Source organism: Pan troglodytes, chromosome 9, assembly GCF_028858775.2.
Source record: "Pan troglodytes isolate AG18354 chromosome 9, NHGRI_mPanTro3-v2.0_pri, whole genome shotgun sequence".
In the NCBI taxonomy this organism is placed as follows: Eukaryota; Metazoa; Chordata; class Mammalia; order Primates; family Hominidae; genus Pan; species Pan troglodytes.
In genome coordinates, this window is record NC_072407.2 from 61,422,367 (window position 1) to 61,445,367 (window position 23,001).

The 23,001-nt window shown below is 45.4% G+C and overlaps 2 protein-coding genes across 2 annotated transcripts in view; one reads left to right on the top strand and one right to left on the bottom strand.

Moving 5' to 3' along the window:
* Positions 1-16,607, top strand: part of DTX4 (deltex E3 ubiquitin ligase 4) — a 35,990-nt gene extending 19,383 nt beyond the window's left edge. Inside the window, exons 6-9 of the mRNA XM_009440478.5 lie at positions 133-285; positions 3,243-3,404; positions 7,723-7,812; positions 12,699-16,607. Of these exons, the coding sequence (XP_009438753.2) occupies positions 133-285; positions 3,243-3,404; positions 7,723-7,812; positions 12,699-12,932 (639 nt within the window). The 3' untranslated portion in view covers positions 12,933-16,607. The remainder of the gene's footprint in view (positions 1-132; positions 286-3,242; positions 3,405-7,722; positions 7,813-12,698) is intronic.
* Positions 16,608-17,091: 484 nt separating this feature from the next.
* Positions 17,092-21,077, bottom strand: MPEG1 (macrophage expressed 1). The gene has a single exon (XM_508450.9). The coding sequence runs from the start codon at positions 20,946-20,948 to the stop codon at positions 18,798-18,800; it is 2,151 nt and encodes a 716-aa protein (XP_508450.1). The 5' UTR covers positions 20,949-21,077; the 3' UTR covers positions 17,092-18,797.
* Between the last annotated feature and the right edge of the window lie 1,924 nt (positions 21,078-23,001).

Genomic DNA, 23,001 nt, shown 5'->3' on the forward strand with positions numbered 1-23,001 from the left:
CACATACACCCTGATTTGTGGGCGTTTTAGAAGAGAAGTGGTAAGAGCTCATCTGACCTCTAAGATCATGTGGAAATCTCCCAGGCTGGGTGAGAGCTGACAGCCTCTCTGCTGTGTCTCCTCCCTCCCCAGGACTGCACCATCTGTATGGAACGCCTCACGGCCCCCTCAGGCTACAAGGGCCCGCAGCCTACGGTAAAACCTGACCTGGTAGGGAAGCTGTCCAGATGCGGCCACGTCTACCACATCTACTGCTTGGTTGCCATGTACAACAATGGGAACAAGGTCAGTGCCAGCCTATGGGGCTCCTGCCACCCTTCACACTGGGCTATGGAGTAGCAAGATGGTGAAGGCCCTTTAGGGCCCTTGCTCAAGTGATCTGGGAAGTCTTAGAGGTTACCCCTAGGCAAGAGTGGTGATCTTGGCTGTTCTCAGCAGGATCAGTTCTTTACTAAATTACAGTGCTGGTAAGACCCGTCTTCACCTTCCCTTTTGGGCTGTGCTATCTAACTCTCCATCTTCAGTGTCAGGTCTAAGAGTGGGGTAGGTTTTGCCCATGAGGGTTCTGAGGGGAGTGGCCCATTGTCATGGCCCATTGCTAGGTGAAGTGTGCCCCCATCAGTGAGAGAGAAGGAAGTTCTTATCACAGCGCTAGACCCATGGTGAGTATTCGTTCATACCATTGTAAATGGGTTTCCCAATCACCCTTTCTTCCCCAGGGTTAGTGATTTTCAGCTACAATTTTCTTTGGACAATTTCAAAACACCCTTGATTGGCCCTTCAAAGGTACTAAAGACTGTTGCCAAAGTACACCTGGTAATCCCTGGCCTAGAATCCCACTGTTGGAAGAGGGGAAGGCTGTTTGGGATGCTTGTCTTGTCTATTATCTGACAATGCAATGGTATCCCCTCATTAGAGCTGGTTCTTTGGAATCTGGAAGACTCCATAGGTGATCATTCTCTCCTTACAGTGTCTGAGCATTTCCTAAGTCATTGACTCATGTTCTTTCGTGTACCTGAGATAACTTTTACTCCCTATTTCCATGAGTACTTATTTCTCCAGGCCAAGCTTAGATTACATCAGAGTCTGAGATCTCCCTGATAGCTCCCAACCTCTCACTAAGCAAGAAGTATGTCTGGATTATACGTCTGTCTGGTCTGGTCTATACGTCTCTTACTGTGGGAAAGAAGTAGAGGTAAGAGAGGTGGGAGACCTGAGCTTGAATCCTGGCTTATTAGCTGAATGACCTTGGACAAGGTTTTCCAATCTCTGAGAGAGACTTTCCATCTGGAAAATGGAGATTAAAACTATACCTACTTTATGGGGTCTTATGCTATTATTATTCAAATTGATATCGCCTTTGTATTAAAGGCTGTAATTTTTTCCTTCATCTTCATGTAGCCTATTTGATTGAAGTTCCCAAAGTGCTTTCTTGGTGTCCCTGAGAGACATGCTTATAGTGGTGGTCAGTCATTGATGGGGGATGCAAATCTGGATCACTTGCTCACTTTCCCAACCCTGGGCTAAAAGGATTCATTGGGATCTTGCATTTCAAGAAGTTATTTTGGGCTTAAAGGGGTTTCTTAGCACATTTGTTCCCTATTTGATGTCTATATTCAAGAAGAATATGCTAACTCTACTTTTATTTCCATGGGGCTTTCAAAAATGTTTCTCAAGAGTCTATGCTTTATTCTCTTTTGCACTAATACTTTGAAGCATGTGTTTTTATTTTATCAAACACATGAGAGAAAAGGGCCCAAGAAGAAAGGAGTGATTCACCCTAGGTCATGAAGCAAGTCAAGGCCAAAGCAGAAAGTGGGAACCTGGTTTCAGAGAATAGTCACCCTGAATACGAGCTATTGCTTTAAGTGAGTAGACTGGAGAAGTCCCTAAATAGCTCAGCAGAGGATCCCTGTCTTCCCGAGGAGTTGGGGATGTCCTGGCAAGCTTTCATCCCAGCTGCGCAGCAGCACATTTTACACACGTTGCTCCCAGCCCATGCGCCTTCCTTCTCTTTGCCCCTCCTTTTTGCGAGCCTGGGAATAGGATTTGGTGTCCAGGCCCTCCTCCAGGCAGCACCTCACCAGGTCCTGCAGTGAAACCGTCACCCTGTACACCCCTGCATCCAGAACTGCCTCTTCCCACTAATGGAGCCACCGAGTTGCAATGCAAAGCTGGGGGTTTAAACAGACCCCACACCCTGACAAGCAGGAAGTCCTTTAATCTTGCTGTGCCTCGATTTTCCTCTCTACAAAAAGGGGCTAATAATTTCTTCCAGGCCATTGTCAGAAGCTAAAGCCTAAATGAAACAAGAAATGTTAAACTCTTTATAGTATGATTTAAAGCACTATAATTACTGGCATCATTCTCTCTTCTAGGTATTTGTGCAGACCTTACACTCTATCCTTCTAAGCAAATTCATAGCTATTCTTCAAGGACCATTTTCTTAAAGTTATCCTCATTTACTCCAGCTCTTAGTGGCCAATTTCTCTCTTCATAGCAGTAGTTTCCAAACCTGTATGAGCATCAGTCTTTCCATGGAAATTATAAAAATGCTAATAACATTTAGATACACCACATGCTAAGATCTTCCTATAGATTATCTCATTTAATTCTCCCAACAACCCGATGAGACAGATATTTTTTATCCTTCTCCTATAAGGGAAACTGAGACTCAGAGAAGTTAATTAATTTGTCCAAGGTCACACAGCAGTCAGATGGCAGAGCTAAGAATTACGTCTAGGCAGTCTGATTTTCGCATTCACAGCCTGAACCATTATGCTTTGCAGCTTCCCAGTTCTTACTCAGTGGACCCGATGTGGTGCCCAGGCATCTGTGTGATTAACAAGCTCTGTGGGTGATTCTGATGCTCAGGAACTGGGCAGTTGCTGCTCTCCAGGTCTTTCTGTCTGTTCCACCCATTTGGTACTGAGTGGCTGAATAATGACTCCCTGTGTAGGCTCCTGCCCTAGAGAGCTGGTCCCCTCCTCAGGGACAGGGGCTTCTCTTACATATCCCTCAGCATGGAGCATGGGACCAGTTGTGGAATTTACCTCCTATTACTTTGGAGAAAGCAGAAATAGCCTAGGTGACTGGGCTGGGAGGGAAAAACTAAGATCTATCACTCACCAGGGTGCATTTTGTTCCCCTGGCCCTTTATCTCTGGTACCTTTTGGGACTGGGTGGGAAAGTTATTACCAAAACTGTTTCCCAATCTGGCTCTTCTGGCCTTGGCCCCTCAGGATGGAAGTTTGCAGTGTCCAACCTGCAAGACCATTTATGGGGTGAAGACAGGCACCCAACCTCCAGGGAAGATGGAGTACCACCTCATCCCCCACTCCTTGCCTGGCCACCCAGACTGCAAAACCATCCGGATCATCTACAGCATCCCCCCCGGCATTCAGGTGAGCCTTTCTCTCAGGTGAGCCTTTCTGTCACCCCTTGGTTTTTATTGTTCTATGTGTATGCAGGTAAAAAGTTACATATGGAGAGTCTCCTTCCCACACTTTTCCGCCATCTACCCAGCCTCGCCCGCTGACACTACATCCCCCTACTCAACACTATTGTTCTGACTTTCCTATGTATCCTTCCAGGATTCTTTGTGCACACACAATGGAAAATCGCATCCACCCTTCCCTTTTTTTTTTCACAAACAGTGACATTTAGGCACATTGTTTGGCACCCTGCACTTTTCAGTTAACAATATAGTCTGTAGATCTTTCCACATCAGTATAGAGAGAGCTTCCTCGTTCTTGTGTCTGTGTAATCATCCATTGTATAAATGTACCACTATTTGCATTCAGCAGTCTCCATTTGATGGGCATATGGATTGTTGCCAATCTTTGGCTACAACAAATAATGCTGGAATGAATAACCTTATACACATGTGAATATATCTGTAGAATAATTTTCCAGAAGTGGAATTTCTTTGTCAAACGGTATTTGCACTTGTAATTTGATAGCTATACTTGGCTTTGATTTTGGTGGGCATTTCTTTCCTCTTTTGATTCTCTGAAAGACAGTCCTGAAGAACAAATCTGAACACTATTCCTGCCAGTAAATACAAATGTGGCACCTTCCTTCACACAATGAAGCTTTTTCTGAGTGTTCTGGGCCATTGACTGTGTGCATTTCTTTAGCAAATATTAATTCTTCTATCCTCTTTTCCTCCCTCCTAGTTTTCTTCTTCCATTTTGTCTTTTATTTAACAAACATGGAGTGTGGATTATGGTCCAGACATGTTCTAGACATTGGAGAAGCAATGAGCAAAGTAGACGCAATCCTTGCTCCTTGAAGCCCCTATTCTAGTGGGGCCAGGAAGGCCATAAAGGAAACAAATGAATAAACAAGGTACCTCCAGATAGTGATCATTGATGTGGAGGAAATAAAACAGGAAGTTGTGATAGCCTGTAAAAGAAGCGAATAATTCATAGTTCTTCCTGGAGGGGCTTACCAGCCAGTCAGGGGAAGATAAATGTACATCACTAATAAAACCTCTGAGATGCAACGTAGACAAAGTGAGAACACAGGCCTTCAAAGTCCAATGGACCTGGGTTCCCCTTCCTAGCTGAGTCTTTATTAGCTGGTGCCTTCAGCCCAGGGGTTCCCAACCCTCAGGCCACAGAAGGGGCCGCACAGTAGGAGGTGAGTGATGGGTGAGCCAGTAATACCACCTGTGCTCTGCCTCCTGCCAGATAAGTGGCAGCCTTAGACTCTCATAGGAACACAAACTCTATTGTGAACTGTGCATGTGACGGATCTAGGTCGCACACTCCTTATGAGAATCTAATGCCTGATGATCTGTCACTGTCTCCCATCACGCCCAGATGAGGCCATCTAGTTGCAGGGAAACAAGTTCAGGTATCTCACTGATTCTTCATTATGGTGAGTTGTGTAATTATTTTGTTATATATTACAATGTAATAACAATAGAAAGAAAGTGTGCAATAAATCTAATGCTCTTGCATCATCCCAAAACCATCCCCCACCACCCCGGTCCATTGAAAAGTTGTCTTGCACAAAACCAGTCCCTGGGGCCAAAATGGTTGGGGACAGCTGTTTTAGACAACAGGCCCTTGACCTTTTGGAGCCTGATTTCTTCACCTGCCCAGCCAGGAGCCCAATTGGCAGAGGTTTGGTGAGAATGGCAGATAACGTTTGCCTATGCGTATTGAAGAATGAGCACAGTACCAAGGTGCTCAATACCTGGTCGTCAACATCATTTTAGGTCCTGCTTGTCATGGTAAAGAGGAGGGCTTATATCTGTCTGTCTCTCTGGAAGGGTTAGAGGAGACTTTCTAGTGCAGGGAATTGTCTAGTTGAGTCTAGAAAGACATTTAAAAAATGGAGGAGAACGTTTTTAGTGGGAGTAGGTAAGAGGGTTGTAGAGGAAAAATTTGAGTATCAAAGGGCAAGAAGGAAGGGTTTAATTTGGGGCTCAAGACTCGCAAGGAAGTAGAGGGAGGAAGCATGAAGGAGATGGAGGGAGAAGACTAGGCCGTGAGGGAGGTTGCAGCCAGATCATAGAAGGCATTGAATACCAGGGCGGGGGTCGTGGATTTTAATCATCAGTTATTGGATGTGCAGTTAGGAATATGGACCATTGTGTGAATGGAATTATGCTCTAGGAAGGCTAGTCAGGCAAAAGAGTCGGGGATGGCCAGAGGAAAGAAGACCAATTAAAAGACCACTGCCACAGTCCAGGCCCTAGGAATGGGGCTCGAACAAGGGAAGGCCGGGATAAGGAAGAGAGAGATATGGTTGGATATGGGGTCAGGTGAGACTTCTGGAGTGTCTCAGAGGCAGTGAGTCAAGGTGATACAGACATGAATGAAAAAACAGGACTTGGGAGAAACAGACGATGTTCTGGTGAGCAGTAGAACAGACTGAAGCTTGCAAAGACAAACGTGGGGCTACCATTTCCTCCAGGATTAAAGAGCAGAGAGCCCACACTAGGGGATACAGGTGGTGCATGCTGCCTTGACAGGTACCACGGTGGCTCCTCCTGAAAAACCCAAGCTCGTATCAAGGGAAATGCAGCTCTCCACTGTTAGGATCTACATTCATCCCTGAGTGTAAGTAGCAGGACACTCAGTGCCATGTCATTCAAGTTTCCAGGGACCACACAGGCATGTGCTTCTGTGAGGAGTCGAGACCTTCAAGCTCTGCATTCACTGCAGAGAACTATTCCCTTGGGGAGAAACTCTGGGTTGGGCTGAGGCAGAGTCGTGACTGCTCCACTTAGCAACGAGCTGGGAGGGCACAGCCGTGTTGGGTCAGTGCCAGGCAGGCGTCTGAGCTGGCCACACAAGCGGCAGTCGAAGGCAGATCAGGAGCAGTCAAAGCCGTGGTTAGAACTGGCCTTTCAGTCAGGCAACTTGATTTAGAAACAGCCGGGGCCATGGGAAGGTTGTAAATTTGTAGTGATTTCCTGTAAATGTCAAATTCATAAATGTTGGATTCTGCATCTCCGAGAAGGCGTTGTTGCTTCTTTCAGCTCACGGTGACTGCTCCCTTCTCTGAGACCCCATTGCATTTACCATGTCAAACCATAGGTGATCTTGAATCATGTTAACTATTTAAGAAAATGGAAAGCCACAGAATTTCTTATCATTTTGGAACCATGGTCCATAATAAGAGAAAAAGAAAAATCTGGGTTTTTTTCTTGCAGTTTTTTCATTCATTTGTTCTTCCACACTCGTTCATTTATTCAGGCAGGACGTATTTGCTGATCATCTACGTGAGAACTTGTGCCAAGAGCTGCATGGAAGTATCAGTTTTATACTGGTTGAATCTAGAAGGGGTTTTTAAAGAGGGTTCCATCCCTCAGGGGGTCAGGGATCCTCAGAAATTATAGACAAACCTTTGTATGGGGAGGAGGGGATTTGGTCATTGTTACCGGGAGAAAATTTGCCGCTTTTCATGAGCTTCTCAAAGAAGCCTGTGGACTCATTCTGGTCACTGATTAGGAAACCTGTTCTCACTCAATTGTGCTTCAGTTTTTTTCTCACCAAGTGGCCTGAGACTGCCTACTTAATAGGTTATTGGGTGGCAATAGTTGAAATGCTGTTAGAAGATTTTTAGTCCTGACTATCCCAATTCCTATTGTTAAAGAAGAAAACAAACAAAAACCCATGAGGACAAAGGAGAAAATCCACAAGAATCATTCAGAAAATTCTGTTGGCATGGCTCATAGCTTGGAGGCACTTTCTTTATTCTGAGTAGTTAAAAATCCAGAGTGTGCCTCAGGAAACCTGGGCTTCAATTTTAGCAGAGCCACTAATATTACAGAAGCCACAACATATCTTCTCTGCACTGCAGATTTCTTCTTTTGTAAGACAATAGATGATGAAGATGCTGGACAATGATGTTAAACATTTACTGAGCTCTTACTACTCATCAGGCACCACTCACTTAACATTTATAACAGCCCCATAAGGGAAGGACTCTGCATCATTCCTGTTAGAGAGATGGGGAACAAAAGCCCCAAGAGAGGGTTCCAGCTAATGCAGTGGGAGGTAGCAGCTCTGCATCCAAACCCAGGTCTAAGGACACAGAAACACGTGCTAAATGACCACTCACAGTGCTTTTTGGGTCTGTTCTCTGTTGAGGCTTTATGGGAATTATTATTGTCATTATTATTGAAATTAGTCACAGCCTAACCCCGCTCTTATCAGAAATATTTTGAAAAATGCCATTTGCTTGCTTGCTTTCTGCTTTCAGGGACCGGAACACCCGAATCCTGGGAAGAGTTTCAGCGCCCGAGGCTTCCCACGACACTGTTACCTTCCGGACAGCGAGAAAGGGAGAAAAGTAAGACCGGAAGTTTCCACATAGAACTAGGTTTTAGAATAGATCGGGCAGTTTACTTCTATGTCAAGGCCTAAAGTTTTGCTTCTTACAATGCACAGACCAAAGAGAACTGTGTCTCTTTTAAGTCTAGATGCACACAGTAACAAGGTCAAATTTGAGTCAACCATAGGTGGGGTGGCTACGATTAGAATTAGGTGGGTGGGAGTGGACATTTAGTTTGTGTATTAGCCTGTTCTCACGCTGCTAATAAAGACATAAATGAAACTGGGTAATTTATGAAGGAAAGAGGTTTAATTGACTCTCAGTTCCACGTGGCTGGGAAGTCCCCACAATCATGGCAGAAGATGAAAGGCAACTCTTATATGGTGGCAGTCAAGAAAGAATGAGAGCCAAGTGAAAGGGGAAACCCCTTATAAAACCATCAGATCTTGTGACACTTATTCACTACCACGAGAACAGTATAGGGGAAACTGCCCCCATGATTCAGTTATCTCCCACTGGGTCCCTCCCACAGCATGTGGGAATTATGGGAACTACAATTCAAGATGAGGATTGGGTGGGGACACAGCCAAACCATATCAGTTTGTTTCCTCTCTCGGGTATTAGTGGCAATATCATCTATTTTAAGATCCTGTGTCTAGAGCCCTGCTGCTTAAACGCTGGTCCTGGGACCAGCGCCAGTGGCACCACATAGGAGCTTGATAGAAATGCAGAACCAGAAGCCACTTCATCTTAACGAGATGCGTAGCTGATCTGACAACACATTGAAGCTGGAGAAACACTGGTCTGGGATAGGGATCTTAATATGTAGATTATTTTCTTTGTATGTACTTTCATATTATTTGACTTTTTCCCAAAAGGGCAGAGAAAACAATCATTGGGTTTCTGGATTCCTAGTGATTCATGATTAGGCTTCAGTGGTTCTATGAACTCTAAAATTAGAATAAAAAATTTATGTTTGTATTTCTATGGATGAGGCCAGAAAATCATTGGATTTTCAAAATCTTTCCCGATCTCAAAAGGAGTAGGAACCATTGATCTAAAGGGAGTATTGGGGGGAATATTAGACAAGATATATTTTAGTGAGCTTTCTCTCCAAATTTCCGCTGCTTACTTCAACAAGTATTTATTCGTCATGCACTTTGCATGTCAGCAGCTATGGCTATGCTGTTGCTGTGGGTCAGTGTCTTAGTCTGTTCTGGCTGCTGTAACACAGTGCCATAGACGGGGTGCCTTATAAACAATAGACACTTATGTCTCACAATTCTGGAACCTGAGAAGTCCAAGATCAAGGCGCAGGTGGGTTTAGTGTCTGGCTAGGACTTGTTCATATGAACCCATCCTGGTTTGTAAATGGTGCCTTCTCACTGTGTCCCCACATGGTAGAAGGGGCAAGGGGTTTCTCTGGGGCCTCTTTTATAACAGCACTAATGTCATCCATTAGGGTTCTGCTGTCATTACCTAATCACCTCTCCAAGGACCCACCTTCTAATACTGTCACCTTGGGGGTGAGGATTTCAACATAGCAATTTCGTGAGGACATATATTCAGACCATAGCAGCAGCTTCAGTCGGCTCCATGTGTCTTCCTGTTCTGCAGGCCAGGTGGAAGGAGCAGCCCTTCTGTGGCCTATGCCCTTCCCATGGAAAGGGGCAGAGGACAAACAGAGAACCCAAGCGGAAGTGTGTAATCCCATTTAGAGCCCCTGGATGCTTGTTACTTCCACTCACCCTTCACAGGCCCCAAGAAGTCCTGGGCAAGCCAGATAAGGGGTGGGACAGTGACCTTTCTACAGGGAGGCACTTTGGGTTTCATGTCAAAGGGTATAGATATGGTCTCCCCCTACAGGTGGCAGGCAGGTATTTTGGAAGAAATAGAAAATCAACCACACTGAGAAGATGTGCGAGTGCAGTGTCCCCAGATTAGGGGTCAGGACCATCCCTGATACTGTTTACCTTGAAGAGCCAGATTTCTGTGCTTGAGCCCTGGAGCTACATCCCAACTGTTGGCGAAATGCCTCCACTGTAAAGTCCTGCGGTTAAAACTAGAATCCTGTTGCCAAGAGCTGCTTTTCTTCCAGGCCTCCCTCTTTATGTTAATGACATATTCAGAGTCCCTGGTACCCAGATGGGCACATTAACCTTCTTGGACTCCTGTTCTTATCCACTGCATCCATTTAGCTCATTCCTCCCTGCGCTCACTGCCTTCCAAACCACTAGACTCCTCTTCTAACCCTGCCACTGCCAACATAGATAAGACTTCATCTTTTACCTGCTACCAGGTTAGTTTCAAACAGTTTCTAGAATCAAGCTTTTTGGGTGTAAAAGAAATAAAATGAAGAAACAACAAAGTGCACTCTTCTCAGCTTGACATACAAGACCTACTACAGTGTGAGTTAAACCTTCTCCTCACACCAATTTCTCATCCTTATCCTTCACATCTGCTGTTCCAGGACCCTAACCTTGGGCTTCCTTGTAGATTGAAGTATAATTAGAGGATGGGCTTTGAAGCCAGAACAGCCTGGGTTCAAGTCCCATTTCTGCCATTTACTAGCTGTGGGAACTGGGTGGCTTCATGTCTTGAAGTCTCAGTTTCCTAATCTGTAAAATAGTGGTGATGATTTCCATCTGTAGGGACAGGATGTGGGAAAAATTAAATGAAAATATCATTTGTAAAATGCACAGCATAGTGACAGCAATTGTAATTTATCCATGCCTTGGGTTTATATTTGTTTACTATGTCTATACATCCTTCTCTATTGATATGCCCCCAAATCCTTCCCTTCCTTTACTACTCAGCTCAGAAGCAACCTCCATGAATTCTAGACTGATTCCCATCTGAGAGTCAACAGAGTGGTGATTCAGACCATGGGCTATGGAGTCAGGCAGTCCTGAAATCAATCCCTTAACCCCACCGCCCCCAGCCACTTACTAGCTATAAGACCAAGGCAAGTCTTTTACCTTTTGAGCCTCTGTTTCCTTGAGAGGGATGATGAGAGTCCAGTTTTCTGTCATTTAATGACAGGGATATCATTATTATTAGACAGCTTCATCATCATACAAACATGGCAGAGTGTACTTACACAAAACTAGATGGAATAGCCTATTACACAGCTAGGCAATATGGTATAGCCTATTGCTTCTAGGCTACAAACCTGTACACCATGTTATTTTATTGAATACTATAAGTAGTTGTATAATGGTAAGTATTTGTGAATCTAAACATTGAAGAGGTACAGTAAAAATACAGTATAAAAGATAAAAGTGGTATATCTGTATAGGGCACTTACCATGAATGGTACTTGCAGGACTGGAAGTAGTTTTGGGTGAATCTGTGAGTGAATGTGAAGGCCTAGGACATTGCTGTGCACTACTAAAGACTTTATAAACACTGTACACTTAAACTACACTAAATTTATTAAACTACTTTTCTTTCTTCAATCATAAACTAACCTTAGCTTATTGTGACTTCTCCATTTAAAAACCTTTTAACTTTTTTAACTTTTCACCTGTTTGTAACAACACAGCTTAAAACACAAACACATTGTACAGCTGTAGAAAAATATTTTCTTTAATCCTTATTCTATAAGCTTGTTTATTTTTAAAAACTTTTTTTTTTTTACTTCTGAAACTTTTTGTTTAAAATGAACACACGAACATATACCTTAGCCTTGACCTACTAAGGGCAGAATCATCAGCCTCACTGTCTTCCACATCCATATCTTATCCTGCTGGAAGGCCTTGGGGACAATAACAGGAGTGGAACTGTCATCTCTTATGATAACAATGCCTTCTTCTGGAATACCTTCTGAAGAAACTGCCTGAGGCTGTTTTACAGTTAACTTTTCTTTTTGTAAATAAGTAGGAGTGCACTCTACAATAATGATTAAAAGTACAGTATAGTAAGTACAGGGCAATAGGAATTTCTCAGCTCTATTGTAATCTTGTGAGATCACCATTGCATATGTGTTCAGTCATTGACCAAAATGTCACTATGTGTGGCACATGGGCATACCTATATCATCTGATTACTGTAACGATTATATGTCCCAATGCCCAACACTGAGAAAGTAAACACTCAGGAAATAGCAGCTCATATTTCTAATGTCTGCTTTTATTACTCATACTATTATGGTTTCCTCTCCTCCAGCCCATACCATGTTTACAGTAGTTCAGTTTTCAACCCAAGACATTTTCACTGGATGCTTTTTCTTCATGCTGGACACTACTCTGACCAAGGCCTGGAACAGGGCATTAGCCACTAGTCTTGCTCAACAAACATTTTTTTTTTTAATTTAACTGATTTAGAACATTCTGCAAGCCCCAAAACTTTCTTTGAGCCTCAGTTTTCTCACCTCGAGAAAGTCAGAGTGCTCCAAGATGTCACTAGAAAAATAGTGCACAGCTTCAGCTTTGGATGAATTAATACTACATTGAGGTAGTGGTGGCAGTAATGAAGGGCAGAACTTCAGAAGTTCTCAGATCATAAGTGCCTTCAACTCCTAGATCCTGTCTTTCAAAATGCAGCTGTTATGTTGGCAGATAACATTTATCAATTAGTGCGTTGTAGGCACTGGTGTGAAAATACTTTTCATGGAGTGTCCAGTAAGATGTTCACAACATTTAGAGGCAGATTGTACCATTGCCATTTCATAAAAAAAATTAATGTTCAGAGAGGTGCTATAAGTTCTCCAAGGTCACACAGTTATTCAGTGACAGAGCCAGGACTCAGCCTGTAGCTCCCAAACTCCAAGTCCAAATCTCTTTCTTTCCCCTGGGCTGCTTAGGGTATCATGATGCAGGAAGGGATGGGGCCCTTGGGAGGATTCTCTACCGTCCAAGGGATAGTCTTTGACTGCCTTTCATGTCCCACTTTTGTCCCTCTAGGTTCTGAAGCTGCTGCTCGTGGCCTGGGATCGCCGCCTCATTTTTGCCATTGGCACCTCCAGCACCACAGGCGAGTCAGACACCGTCATCTGGAATGAGGTCCACCACAAGACAGAGTTTGGCTCTAATCTCACTGGCCATGGCTACCCAGATGCCAATTACCTGGATAATGTGCTGGCTGAACTGGCTGCCCAGGGCATCTCTGAGGACAGCACTGCCCAGGAGAAGGACTGAGGCCAGAAAAGCTTTGAGGTGGGAGGGGCCATGGAGACTGCAGGACAGGAAGTGAGGAGAGTGAGTCAATGTAGAAGAAGTTGGTGTCCTGCCCTCCCAATTTTCTATCCTCCCCTCCTGCCCTGTGTCCATCCCTCATCCCTCCCAACCACAGTGGGAGCCAGACTGAATATAGCGACATCATTCATAAATCTCATCCAACACAAAGGGAGATGGGATGAGGGCCATCCTGGGTCTGTTCCCATGGAGTTTTTGGTGCTGGGTAGGCAGGAATCTCCTCCCTACCCCACCTCCCAAGTAGGGGCATGGTCAGCACACCTAGGGTATGGGCAGTGCTTAGGCACTCCATATCCTGGCTTTGGGAAGCCGGGGTTTCTTGCCTCAGCCGGCTTCTTGCTACTTCCACTCTGCTTTGAGACTGGAGTTTCTGCTATTCTCCCTCTGCTGGAGGCAGGGAGCTCTCACTGTGCAAGGTTGGGGGGTGGGCAAAGGGGTGAATCACTAAACTGCTGTGACATCAGAAACTGATGCCTTGGTGTAGAGCAAGGAAGCACTTCTTCCCAAGAGGGTCGGAGAAGGAAAAGCCTCTGGGAGCACATTCTGCTGTCATCACAGTCCTTGGCTTCTCTGGGCCCTCCTCTCCTCCTCACAGCTCTGACCTGTCCAAAGAGGCATCTGGTTCTCTCATGTGGATGGATGGACTCTGGGGTTCCTCTTTGGGGTGGCATCCCATGATGCTGTTTCTAGCCCCTCTCTGATCAAACCAGAGCCTGCATCCCACTGAGCATCTGAACTGTCCTCAGGGAGAGGAGCCCACAGCCTTCTTCCCAACTCATTCTAGACCAGCTCAAAGATTCCATGAGTTTCATCGAGTCACTGTGAGTGGAGCCCATGCTGGGCTCTGTGCCCTCTGTGTCTGTGCATGCGCGTGTGTGTGTGGGCGTGTGTGCATTGCTGGGCCAGCTTGAAGGGAAGGCCCGTCATGTCCCTGCACTCTGTTTTGCAAGATGCCAAACCCCAGTTCTGATGGGGCTCCAACAGCCAGTCTGTGGTCCTTTGACGTTCCTCACCTGTTGCCAACCTATCCCGTAGTGAACTGAAACCCCAATGAAGACAGAACTGTGCCTGGGGAGATGCAATGAGGTGAGGGCTGAACTCATCCTTTTATATTTCTTTTCAAGATTGGATCAGAGCTCATCTCCATCCAGTCTTGTTTCTATGAAGGCTTCAATCTGTTTCCATGCAAATTTGCTAATCAGAGCCCAGAGCTGCTGGGTCCCTCATCTCCCTCATCTATTATAGATTGACTTACAGCAGGGAGAGAATCTCTTTAGCTCATTCCTAATGGGGTTGGGATCACAATATGGTCTGGTCCAATCTGCATCTTGTTGTGTCCCAAGACCCTATCTCCTCCCCAACATTCTTATTGCCTTTGTCTCCCAGTAAGGAATGAATTGGGGGCCAGGGAGGAGAACAGGGGGGATCAAGAAGGGAAACCCAATTCCCCCTTTGAAAGTGGGTTCTTTGAACTATGTGTTTGGGGGAAGTTCCTCTGGATACTAATTTGAATTTATATACCTCATGTTTTGGGGGTTTGACGTATATATATATATATATATGCATATATATTTCATAATATTTGGAAGGTTTTTGATGCTAGAAAAATGGAAACAAGAGAACCTTCAAAAATGGTACTTAGATGGGAACCGGAGGCCAATCTTTCATAAAAGCCAGCCCCATAGCTGCTTGCTGTTAGGCCTCCAGCCATTTTGACATTGGGGTGGATAGTCGATTCACCTGCCTGTCAGTCGATTCACCTGCCTGTCACCCAGTTCTGTGGATGTGCTGGTGCTGAGCCTTTGCTCTCTTTCCAAATGGTTACAGGGATGTTGATCAGCTCCACCAGAGGGGGCCCTGATGGGAGGAATTGCTCTGCCATCCTTGTCCCTGTGTCTCCTGTCGGCAGGCAGCCATTGTATCTCACCAGCAGACCAGGAGACTGGTCCCAAGGTTACTGCACCACAGGGCAATTTCCTGCCATAGTTAGGAAGGAAACACCTGAACTAAATGGAAGAGACATCCCTGCGGTGTTTAATGTCACACCCATGCCCTTTGTCAGGTTACCATGTACCAGAGATTACTTGGAGAGCCTCATGCCGTCTCTACCTTCGCACACTGGTGAAGTATCTGCTGAGCTTCTTGGCCGCAAGGGTGCAGAAATAGGCTGAGGGTCCATGGGAAGAAAGACACAATGAGGCAGTAGGAGGTGGGGAAGAAAAGAAGACAGACTTTCAAAATGGCATTAGGCACTGGGGAGAGATCAGTTTCCCCACATCAGGGAGAAGAAGGTATAGGTGGGGAAGGGGGTGGCCAGGAGCAGAAGGAAGAAGACTCAAGATGGAAAGGGAGCCGCTGTGCCTGTGGCAATACCACTTGGAGAGGTCGACTTCATACCTTCAAGCCTTTTCCCCTGGGCTTTTGATTGTGTCTGTGCCCCCTTTCTTGTCCTCTCTGCAGATGCCCAGTAGGGGCTACCTCATCCTCGTGCTGTTCTTGTGTGGCTTTCTGGGCAGTAGGGATCTTGAATTTCCTTTCTAACACTGTGCCCGGCAAGGCGGGGAGCATTCCTCTGCCCTTTCTCTTGTGCCAACCTGGAAAGGTGCAGTCTAGATTTCAGTGAGAACCCTGCCAGCTGAGCCCTGTGCATCTACTACCTTGACACAGAGTGTTTTCCCACTAGAAGCTCTGCTGTGCTCTCCTGGCCCAAGTAGGGGATTCCATGCCTTCCCTTTCATGGTCTTAGCACCAGCAGCCTAGTTTCTCCCTTCTTGAGTCTCCAGGGATGACAAATTGGATTGGAGACAAACCTCGTCAGATGCTCATCCCCTAAAAGGTTAATTGTGTATTTGTGGCTGCGTGTGCCTTTGTGTTTTCATTCTCTTCCCATTTTTGTACATTTTGGTCTTCTCTGTGGTTTTATACTTGGTCAAAAGTACTCGTCTTGGTATTGCACTGTTGGGTGCATGAGAAAACTGGGGGAAGACTCACTGGTACAAGAAAGGACCCCTGACCCCTTTCCTTCTCTGTGGTCCCCGGCATTAGATTGGGGGTTCTGGGAGAGGCAGGTGAATGTCCTAAGTGAATTGTTCTGTTTGTAACTGGAATGTTTTTGAAGTCTTTGGTGTTGCTCCGTGAAAGGACATCGCCACCTGGTGCTCATGAGGTGTCTTTGCAGAACAATAAATGGCAAATGAACAACCACAAAATTGTTACTCTTGTTGGCCTTCTGCTGTTTGTAGATTAGTGCACCTATCTGTGAGGGATTTGGGTTACCTCCCTGAGTCTGTAAGCAACCACAAGCCCTGCCACTGGGTGGGGGAAGTCCCTCCCCAACCACTTAAAAACAAATTTTCCACATATTACCCACCCACACATTTGACCTGGCTAGACTCTTTGTTTGCCTAAAGGAACAGACCACATGGCTGGGAAAATGAGTAAGTGAACGTGTGGGAGAAAAACACTTTTAGAATCACGAATATTCACTTTTAAAGGTCTCTTTGCCTGACTGCAATATGGTGTGTGTTTAAATTATTTACAGGCTGTTGTTTCTCAAATAAATGTTTAATATTAATCATTCCCAAACTGACAAGAACACAAAAATAAAATGCAAATACAGAGCCACCTTTGTCACCCAAATCTGTGTCTATTTCTGATAGTCCATGGAATGTGGTTTTCTTGGAAGCCAGGGTTGGTCTCCCCACAGACCCCAGCCTAAGGTCACCAGTTAGGAACCCAGGACTTGGAAGGCAGAGCCTGTGAGCTCTTCCATCAGGGATCTGACTCCGCAAAACGACTTGATGAATGCAACTGGCAAACTCCCATGTTCGGACTTCATATGCATGAGCCGTTGGACAGAGGGTTTCTTAGTATATACTTTAATGCATATTTATGTGCAATCTTGTTAGTGGGTATACAAGTTTGTGAAGAACTTCTCATTTCAATAGGCAGTTAATGTAATGCATTAAAAGCCTGGGAATTTGGGGCTATATTTTTCCTTTCTGACTCAATAATCTTCAAAGAATTCATAGGAAAGTCAGTACTTGCAGACAAGTGGTTAGCTTGGCTAAAACGTACAAAACACCCAGAACCCACAAAACACTCAGAGGTTTAGGAGAATGTTTTAATGCTTAAGAGGCAGGATCAAGTGAAGAGGTTACAGAAATCAGTGTCTCTGGCTGGGCAGTCAAGAGAGCGGGCTCAAATTCTGTGACTCACTTCTCTGTGTCTCGGTTGGAAATGAATGGGTATCCTGGTTCCCACCTTCCCACACGCTGTGATACTTCACACTCCTTGGGTGAAGGGCCTCTTCTCAGCCCAAGATCTTGATTGTGAACATTAACAAAGAGAACAGTCATCCTCCACAGAAGATAACTCATTAATGACATTTGATTCATTTAAAAAAATATTGTAGGGGGATCAGGACAATCAGGAGAGATTGGTATTAGAATTAAGCAAAGTCCCAACTCTCACCAGATGACGATTATGCATCCTGCTAGATGCCCCAGGGCTGTCAGCCTGGAACTGAAATAAATGTGTTATAAGTGGTGCTGGATGCCTTTTTCAGTTCATTTGAAAACATGGATTTGATCATGTCAGCTCCCTTTCTGCTGGAAAAAAAAGTAGTTTGCATAATTGGTGTTAACTACTCTGTTTTGATTCTACAGAGTAAGTAATACTCAAATGTGGTCTTACTTTAACTTCTTGCCTTTGTTACCCCCAGAACCATGCAGACATTGAAATGTGGTGTGCGTGTGTGTGTGTGTGTGTGTGTGTGTGTTGATATAACAGGAGGACAGGAAAGGTAAGGACCCAGAACAATGAAGACTTATTGAAATGTGGTATGTGTGTGCGTGTGTGTGTGTGTGTGTGTGTGTGTGTGTGTTCATATAACAGGAGGACAGGAAAGGTAAGGACCCAGAACAATGAAGACTTATTGAAATGTGGGGTGTGTGTGTGTGTGTGTGTGTGTGTGTTCATAGAACAGGAGGACAGGAAAGGTAAGGACCATCCATGGAAGATGAAGGGGTAGTACTTAGCACCAGAATCTTTTCCAGTTTTTACCCATCTTTCATTACTCCTTGTCTCCAAATCATCCCTTCCTCTTTGACCCACTAGTAGAAGTTTATAACTTAAAATATTTTCTGAGGACTTGATGACACCAGTCAGAAGTCCAAGAGTGGTCTGGTATAAGGGAGTGTTCATCAAGGGGCAGCTGGAAAAAGTGGAATTGGCACAGGCAACATCTTTCTTTTCAGATGTTTGAGGTCACCCAGAGGAGATAACAGTCTGTCAACATAGAGCCCTCAAAGTTAAAAAGCAGTAGCCAGGCAAGACTTGTGTCTTTTCAGGGCTCTTCCAGGCTCTAAGAGTGTGAAATTCAGACAGCTTTTTAAAAATCAAAATAAAAGGAGAGTAGTTCTTACAGGCAGAAACTCTTAGAGCTCACAAATTGGAAACAACTGCAAACTTCAGAGTAAATTCATAGCTTCCAAATACAAATGTTCACATTCTCCCTCCGCTATTTTTACACAAATGCATTCAGGTGAAGACAGCAACACACATTGGGAAAGGACATCTGCTTCCTATTTTAGTCCCAGAATCACTTTTGCTTCTAGTCCCAACTGTTCCCTCTCCCCAGTCCCAACCTTATCCATGTAACAGTATGAATTTCCTGGCCCAGAGACCTAAACAAGAAGTCACGAATATACCTACTTTTGGTTGCACTTGCCATTTCAATGCTTAGGAAAACAGAGTGGTCAGCAATGACCACACTGGAGATGAGAGAAACCATTTTCGGGGAGAGATTTAAGCTGGACTCTGCCCCTGCTCTTGGTAAGTGGTGTCTCCAGTTGCTGCAGTGCCTGGAACCAAACTCTGCCTTTCCTCAATTGCCTGATATGCTTTCTTCTTGAACTTCCGGGTGCCGTAGATGGCCAAGGTGATAACAACAGCCAGAATGGTGGTGACCCCCACTGTGACCCCAGCTGCAGCCCCTCCTGACAGACCACCACCATCCCCATGGATGACATTCATGGCCCTCCGCAGCTCTATCGGTTCTCCCAGCCTCCACTGGTGGGTCTGGGAGTCTTTAATCCAGGATCTCGCATTCTCAGAATTGGTCACTATGACAGTATTGGTGGCAGCCTGACTCATGAGGGGTGGCCGGGTGAAAGGTGGGAGCCTGGCAGGGGGCAGGGACCCTCCTGTAAACAGCCCGGATTTGACGCAATAGGACACTTGGCATCCATCGCTGATGAGGGCTGGGTGCTGGCTGAAGCCCCCGGGGCACTTTTTCAGAGACGGTGCCCCTAAATCTCTGGATATAGCAGGATCTACCAGGGGGTTCCCAACTGTGCAGCTAAAGAACCCGCCAAAGGGGACCGCAAACCTGCTTCCCAACTCATAGTCCTGAGAAACACATACCTTGAGGTTTTCAAAGAGTCTCAGTGGAAAGTAGCCGGCTGGGCATGACTGTGCATTTGTCATGGGGTTTATGCTCTTGCTGCTGAAGAGGCCCCCAAAAAGCAGTCCTGAGTTTTCAGGTACTTGGCTGCTGGCCACACACCAAAAAGCCCTAAATTCAGCTTTTGCCACCTGGAACACATCTTCACACACGGTCTTGCAGAAGACGAGGAGGGTGCACTTTCGATGACACTCCAGGTGGTTGTAACCCTCCTCGTGGATCTGGGATAACAGGTGCACCGGGGAGTAGCCAGAGGGGCAGGAGAAATCACCAGTGAGTGGATTCTTCTGCTCCAACTTTTGGCAGAGGAGGACATCACTATTCCCTGAGAGCTGAGTGCATTCCTGATAAACCCCACCGAAAGAGAAGTTGGTCATTTTCCCCTCGCAGGAGCCATCATCCGTGTTGGCCTGAAAATTGAAGTTGGGAGAATTGAGATCTGTGCAGCCAGGGTAGGTGTTGAATGTATAATAGCGCTTCACAGCAGTTTCCACTGTCTTTGACACCTTCTTCACCAGGGGGCCTGGCAAGTCAGGTAGCATGTTGGGGTTGATGAAGAAATGCAGCGGCAGGCCAGAGCGGTCGATGGCCACCAGGTGGTTGGTGATACCCTGCTGCCAGGCCTGGAGGGTGATGCCTGGGTAAAAAGGAACCCCTCCAATGCTCTGCACCCTGGAGTTGGTTCGGTTTGAGAGGTAGCTCTTGGTGAGGACATTCTGCGAGGTATAGTTTTCCTCAAATTTGAAGTTCACGGTGTTTTGAAAGGCAAGTCCAGCAGAGGCGGTCACGGCACTATGACTGCTCTGGCTGTCTTGGAGGAAGGAGGCCCTGAGGTGGTCCTCCTGAATAAGAGCAGCCCCAGCGTCGACACTGGTGATGACATGGGTGCCATAGTTGAGCACCAGGAGTTCTGCCAGGTAGGTGGCCATCCTCGTCTGGTTGTTCTCTAGACGGTCAGAGATGTCAAGGAGTTCCTTCCTAAAACCTGAGCTTAGCTCTAAAGTTGGGTTGATTTTGACTGTGTAGACGAGGTTTCTTACCTGAACTCGGGTAGTTATAGCTTGGTCCTTCACTTGGAGGGTCTTCATCCTCTGGAACTCAGGGGAAAACTTGCCATTGACTTTGGAAAAAAGAGAGAGTTCTGTGTTGATGGAGTAGGAGGTGCTACTCTGGTAATTTGCCCAGGATTCCAGGATTTCTGAGTTCATCTCCAGGTTGCTCTGTTTCTGGGGAATGGTGAAGATTTCATCAGGGATGATATACTGTCCATCCTCTGTTGTCCTGCAGTTGGAGTAAGTCAATTCCATAACTCGTCCCATGTCCACATTCCGCAGATTGTCCCAGCCCCCTCCAGGTAGGACTTCCAGGACAGGTAGTTTCAAGGCATTCTTGCATTTTTGAACTCCAACTTCGTCCATCTCTCCCAAAGGCTTGCCTGATTTAGCCCATGCTGCCGCTGCCCAGAAGAGGATGGTGGCCCTGAAGTTGTTCATGGCTCAGACAGCCCCAGCCACTCACCAGCCCTACACAGTGGCCAGCAAGCTTTGGGCAAACTAAGATGGAGAAAACAGAAGCAGATGATGAAGCGGAAAACTCATGAGTTCTCTAAACGCTACAAGTTCCTCTTTAAGCTAATTTAATGACAAAATGGGGAAACGAGAGTTGGTTGGAATATTAAAGACCATCAGGTCTTTGAAGAATGTATGCCGTACTAAACATGCAAACACAGCCCTACATGCCTAACAGGTAGCTATCCTAATTTTTCCCCCAGCTCTGGCTGGTTACTCTGCTGCAGGGGTGTGCACTTAGAAAAAAATCCTGACCCCACACCCTACTGCTTCCTCCACCAGAAAGTTTGGCTTTGCTTTTTGCTCATTCTCTTGGACTTGATGTTTCATATTTTCCCTGACTGCTGTCTCTTGGGACTCCAATATCAGTTTTCTTTTACTATAAATGCAGAGGCAAATGACCACACCACCCTTACTGAAACACCCTGGCTCCACCATACCTATGCAAGCTGTTAGTCAAGGCCAACTCTGGGTTTCCTCTTTGCCTGAGGGTGGAGGCTGTTTCCACAAAAGAAAGGAGTGAAACTCTTGGACACTTGTCCTGTGGGTTTTACTGTTATGAACCATAGCAATTCTGTCTTTGGGGATGGCATTGTCTGGAGCACAGCTGACAGGGCCTGAAGAGGATTCGGTTGCAATATGCTGGGAAACCCCAATTTGCATTGTCCTAAGCATTCAAAGCGAGGGCAAGGAACTCCTACACTGTGTTGTTTTCATTCAGATAGAAATGTTCAAGACAAAACCACACTATTATCTAGATTTTGATTTATCAACAGCAGACAGGGGCCAAGGAACATATGTGTATGTGTACACACATTTATATATCCTCTGTGTGTGTGCATTTTGCATGAAGTTGGTACCTGTTATACCTTTAATTTTTTGTTCCATTGCTAAGTGTGTGTAATCAGTTTAGGTGGATAAAAAAGAATGTGGCTCTTCACTACCCAATATTTTTTCTAAAAGCAAAAATTCATTTGCTATATCATTAGAAGAATATAATTACATGAGTTTCTTTTCAAGTTCCAATGCCAGCTCTATTAGAGCCCATAATTTAAAACAATGGTGACAGGTTTGATTGAAACCCAACTCTGTTAATTCTTTGGGACAATTAGGCTATGTCTTAGTATGCTTAGTGGTAGCCAGGGAATCCAGCGGACTTAGTGAAGCTCCCAATTGCATCCTTAACATTCCCAAGATTATACCATGAACTAGATACAGTACTGAGACTGAAAAAGTCATGTTGCAATTCACAGGTATCACTACACCATCATCTGTATGCATCCTGGAAGGAAGGTTCCAAGGAGTTGAATTCCTCTGTTGGTTATTAATGCAGCAAAGAAGTGTTTTTAGAAAGAATGAGGCTAGTTATCTTGCTTCCCAGGCTGGGCTTCACCAGTTATTATCAAAACCATGATGGTGTTCTATAAATCTAGAAATACTGCATTCCAGGTATATTTTTTTTTCCAAGACAGGGTCTTGCTTATTGCCCAGGCTTGAGTGCAGTAGCTATTCACAGGCATGGTCCCACTACTAATCAGCATAGGAGTTTTGACCTGCTCCATTTCCAACCTGGACCCGTTTAGCCCTCCTTAGGCAACCTGGTGATTTGCTCCAAGGAGGCCACCATATTGATGCTGAACTTAGTGCAGACACCCAATTGGCATAGCACACTACAGCCCAGAACTCATGGATTCAAGCAATCCTCCCACATCAGCTTCCCAGGAATCTGGGACTGCAGTCATGCACCACCACACCTGGCCATTCTGGTTCTATTTGTGCCACAGTTATCATGCTTCTGGGAAGTGACACCAGCCACCTAAGAGGGATTAATTTATGAACCAGTGCCTAGTCTGTATTTGGCTAAAGAACCAAATCTTTGCACAGGATGTTCTAGTTAATTTATAAATCAGTTAGCCATAAATTTATACCTCAGCAGCATGATCCCAGAATTAGAAAAATGAGAGTTGAATGCCCTTGA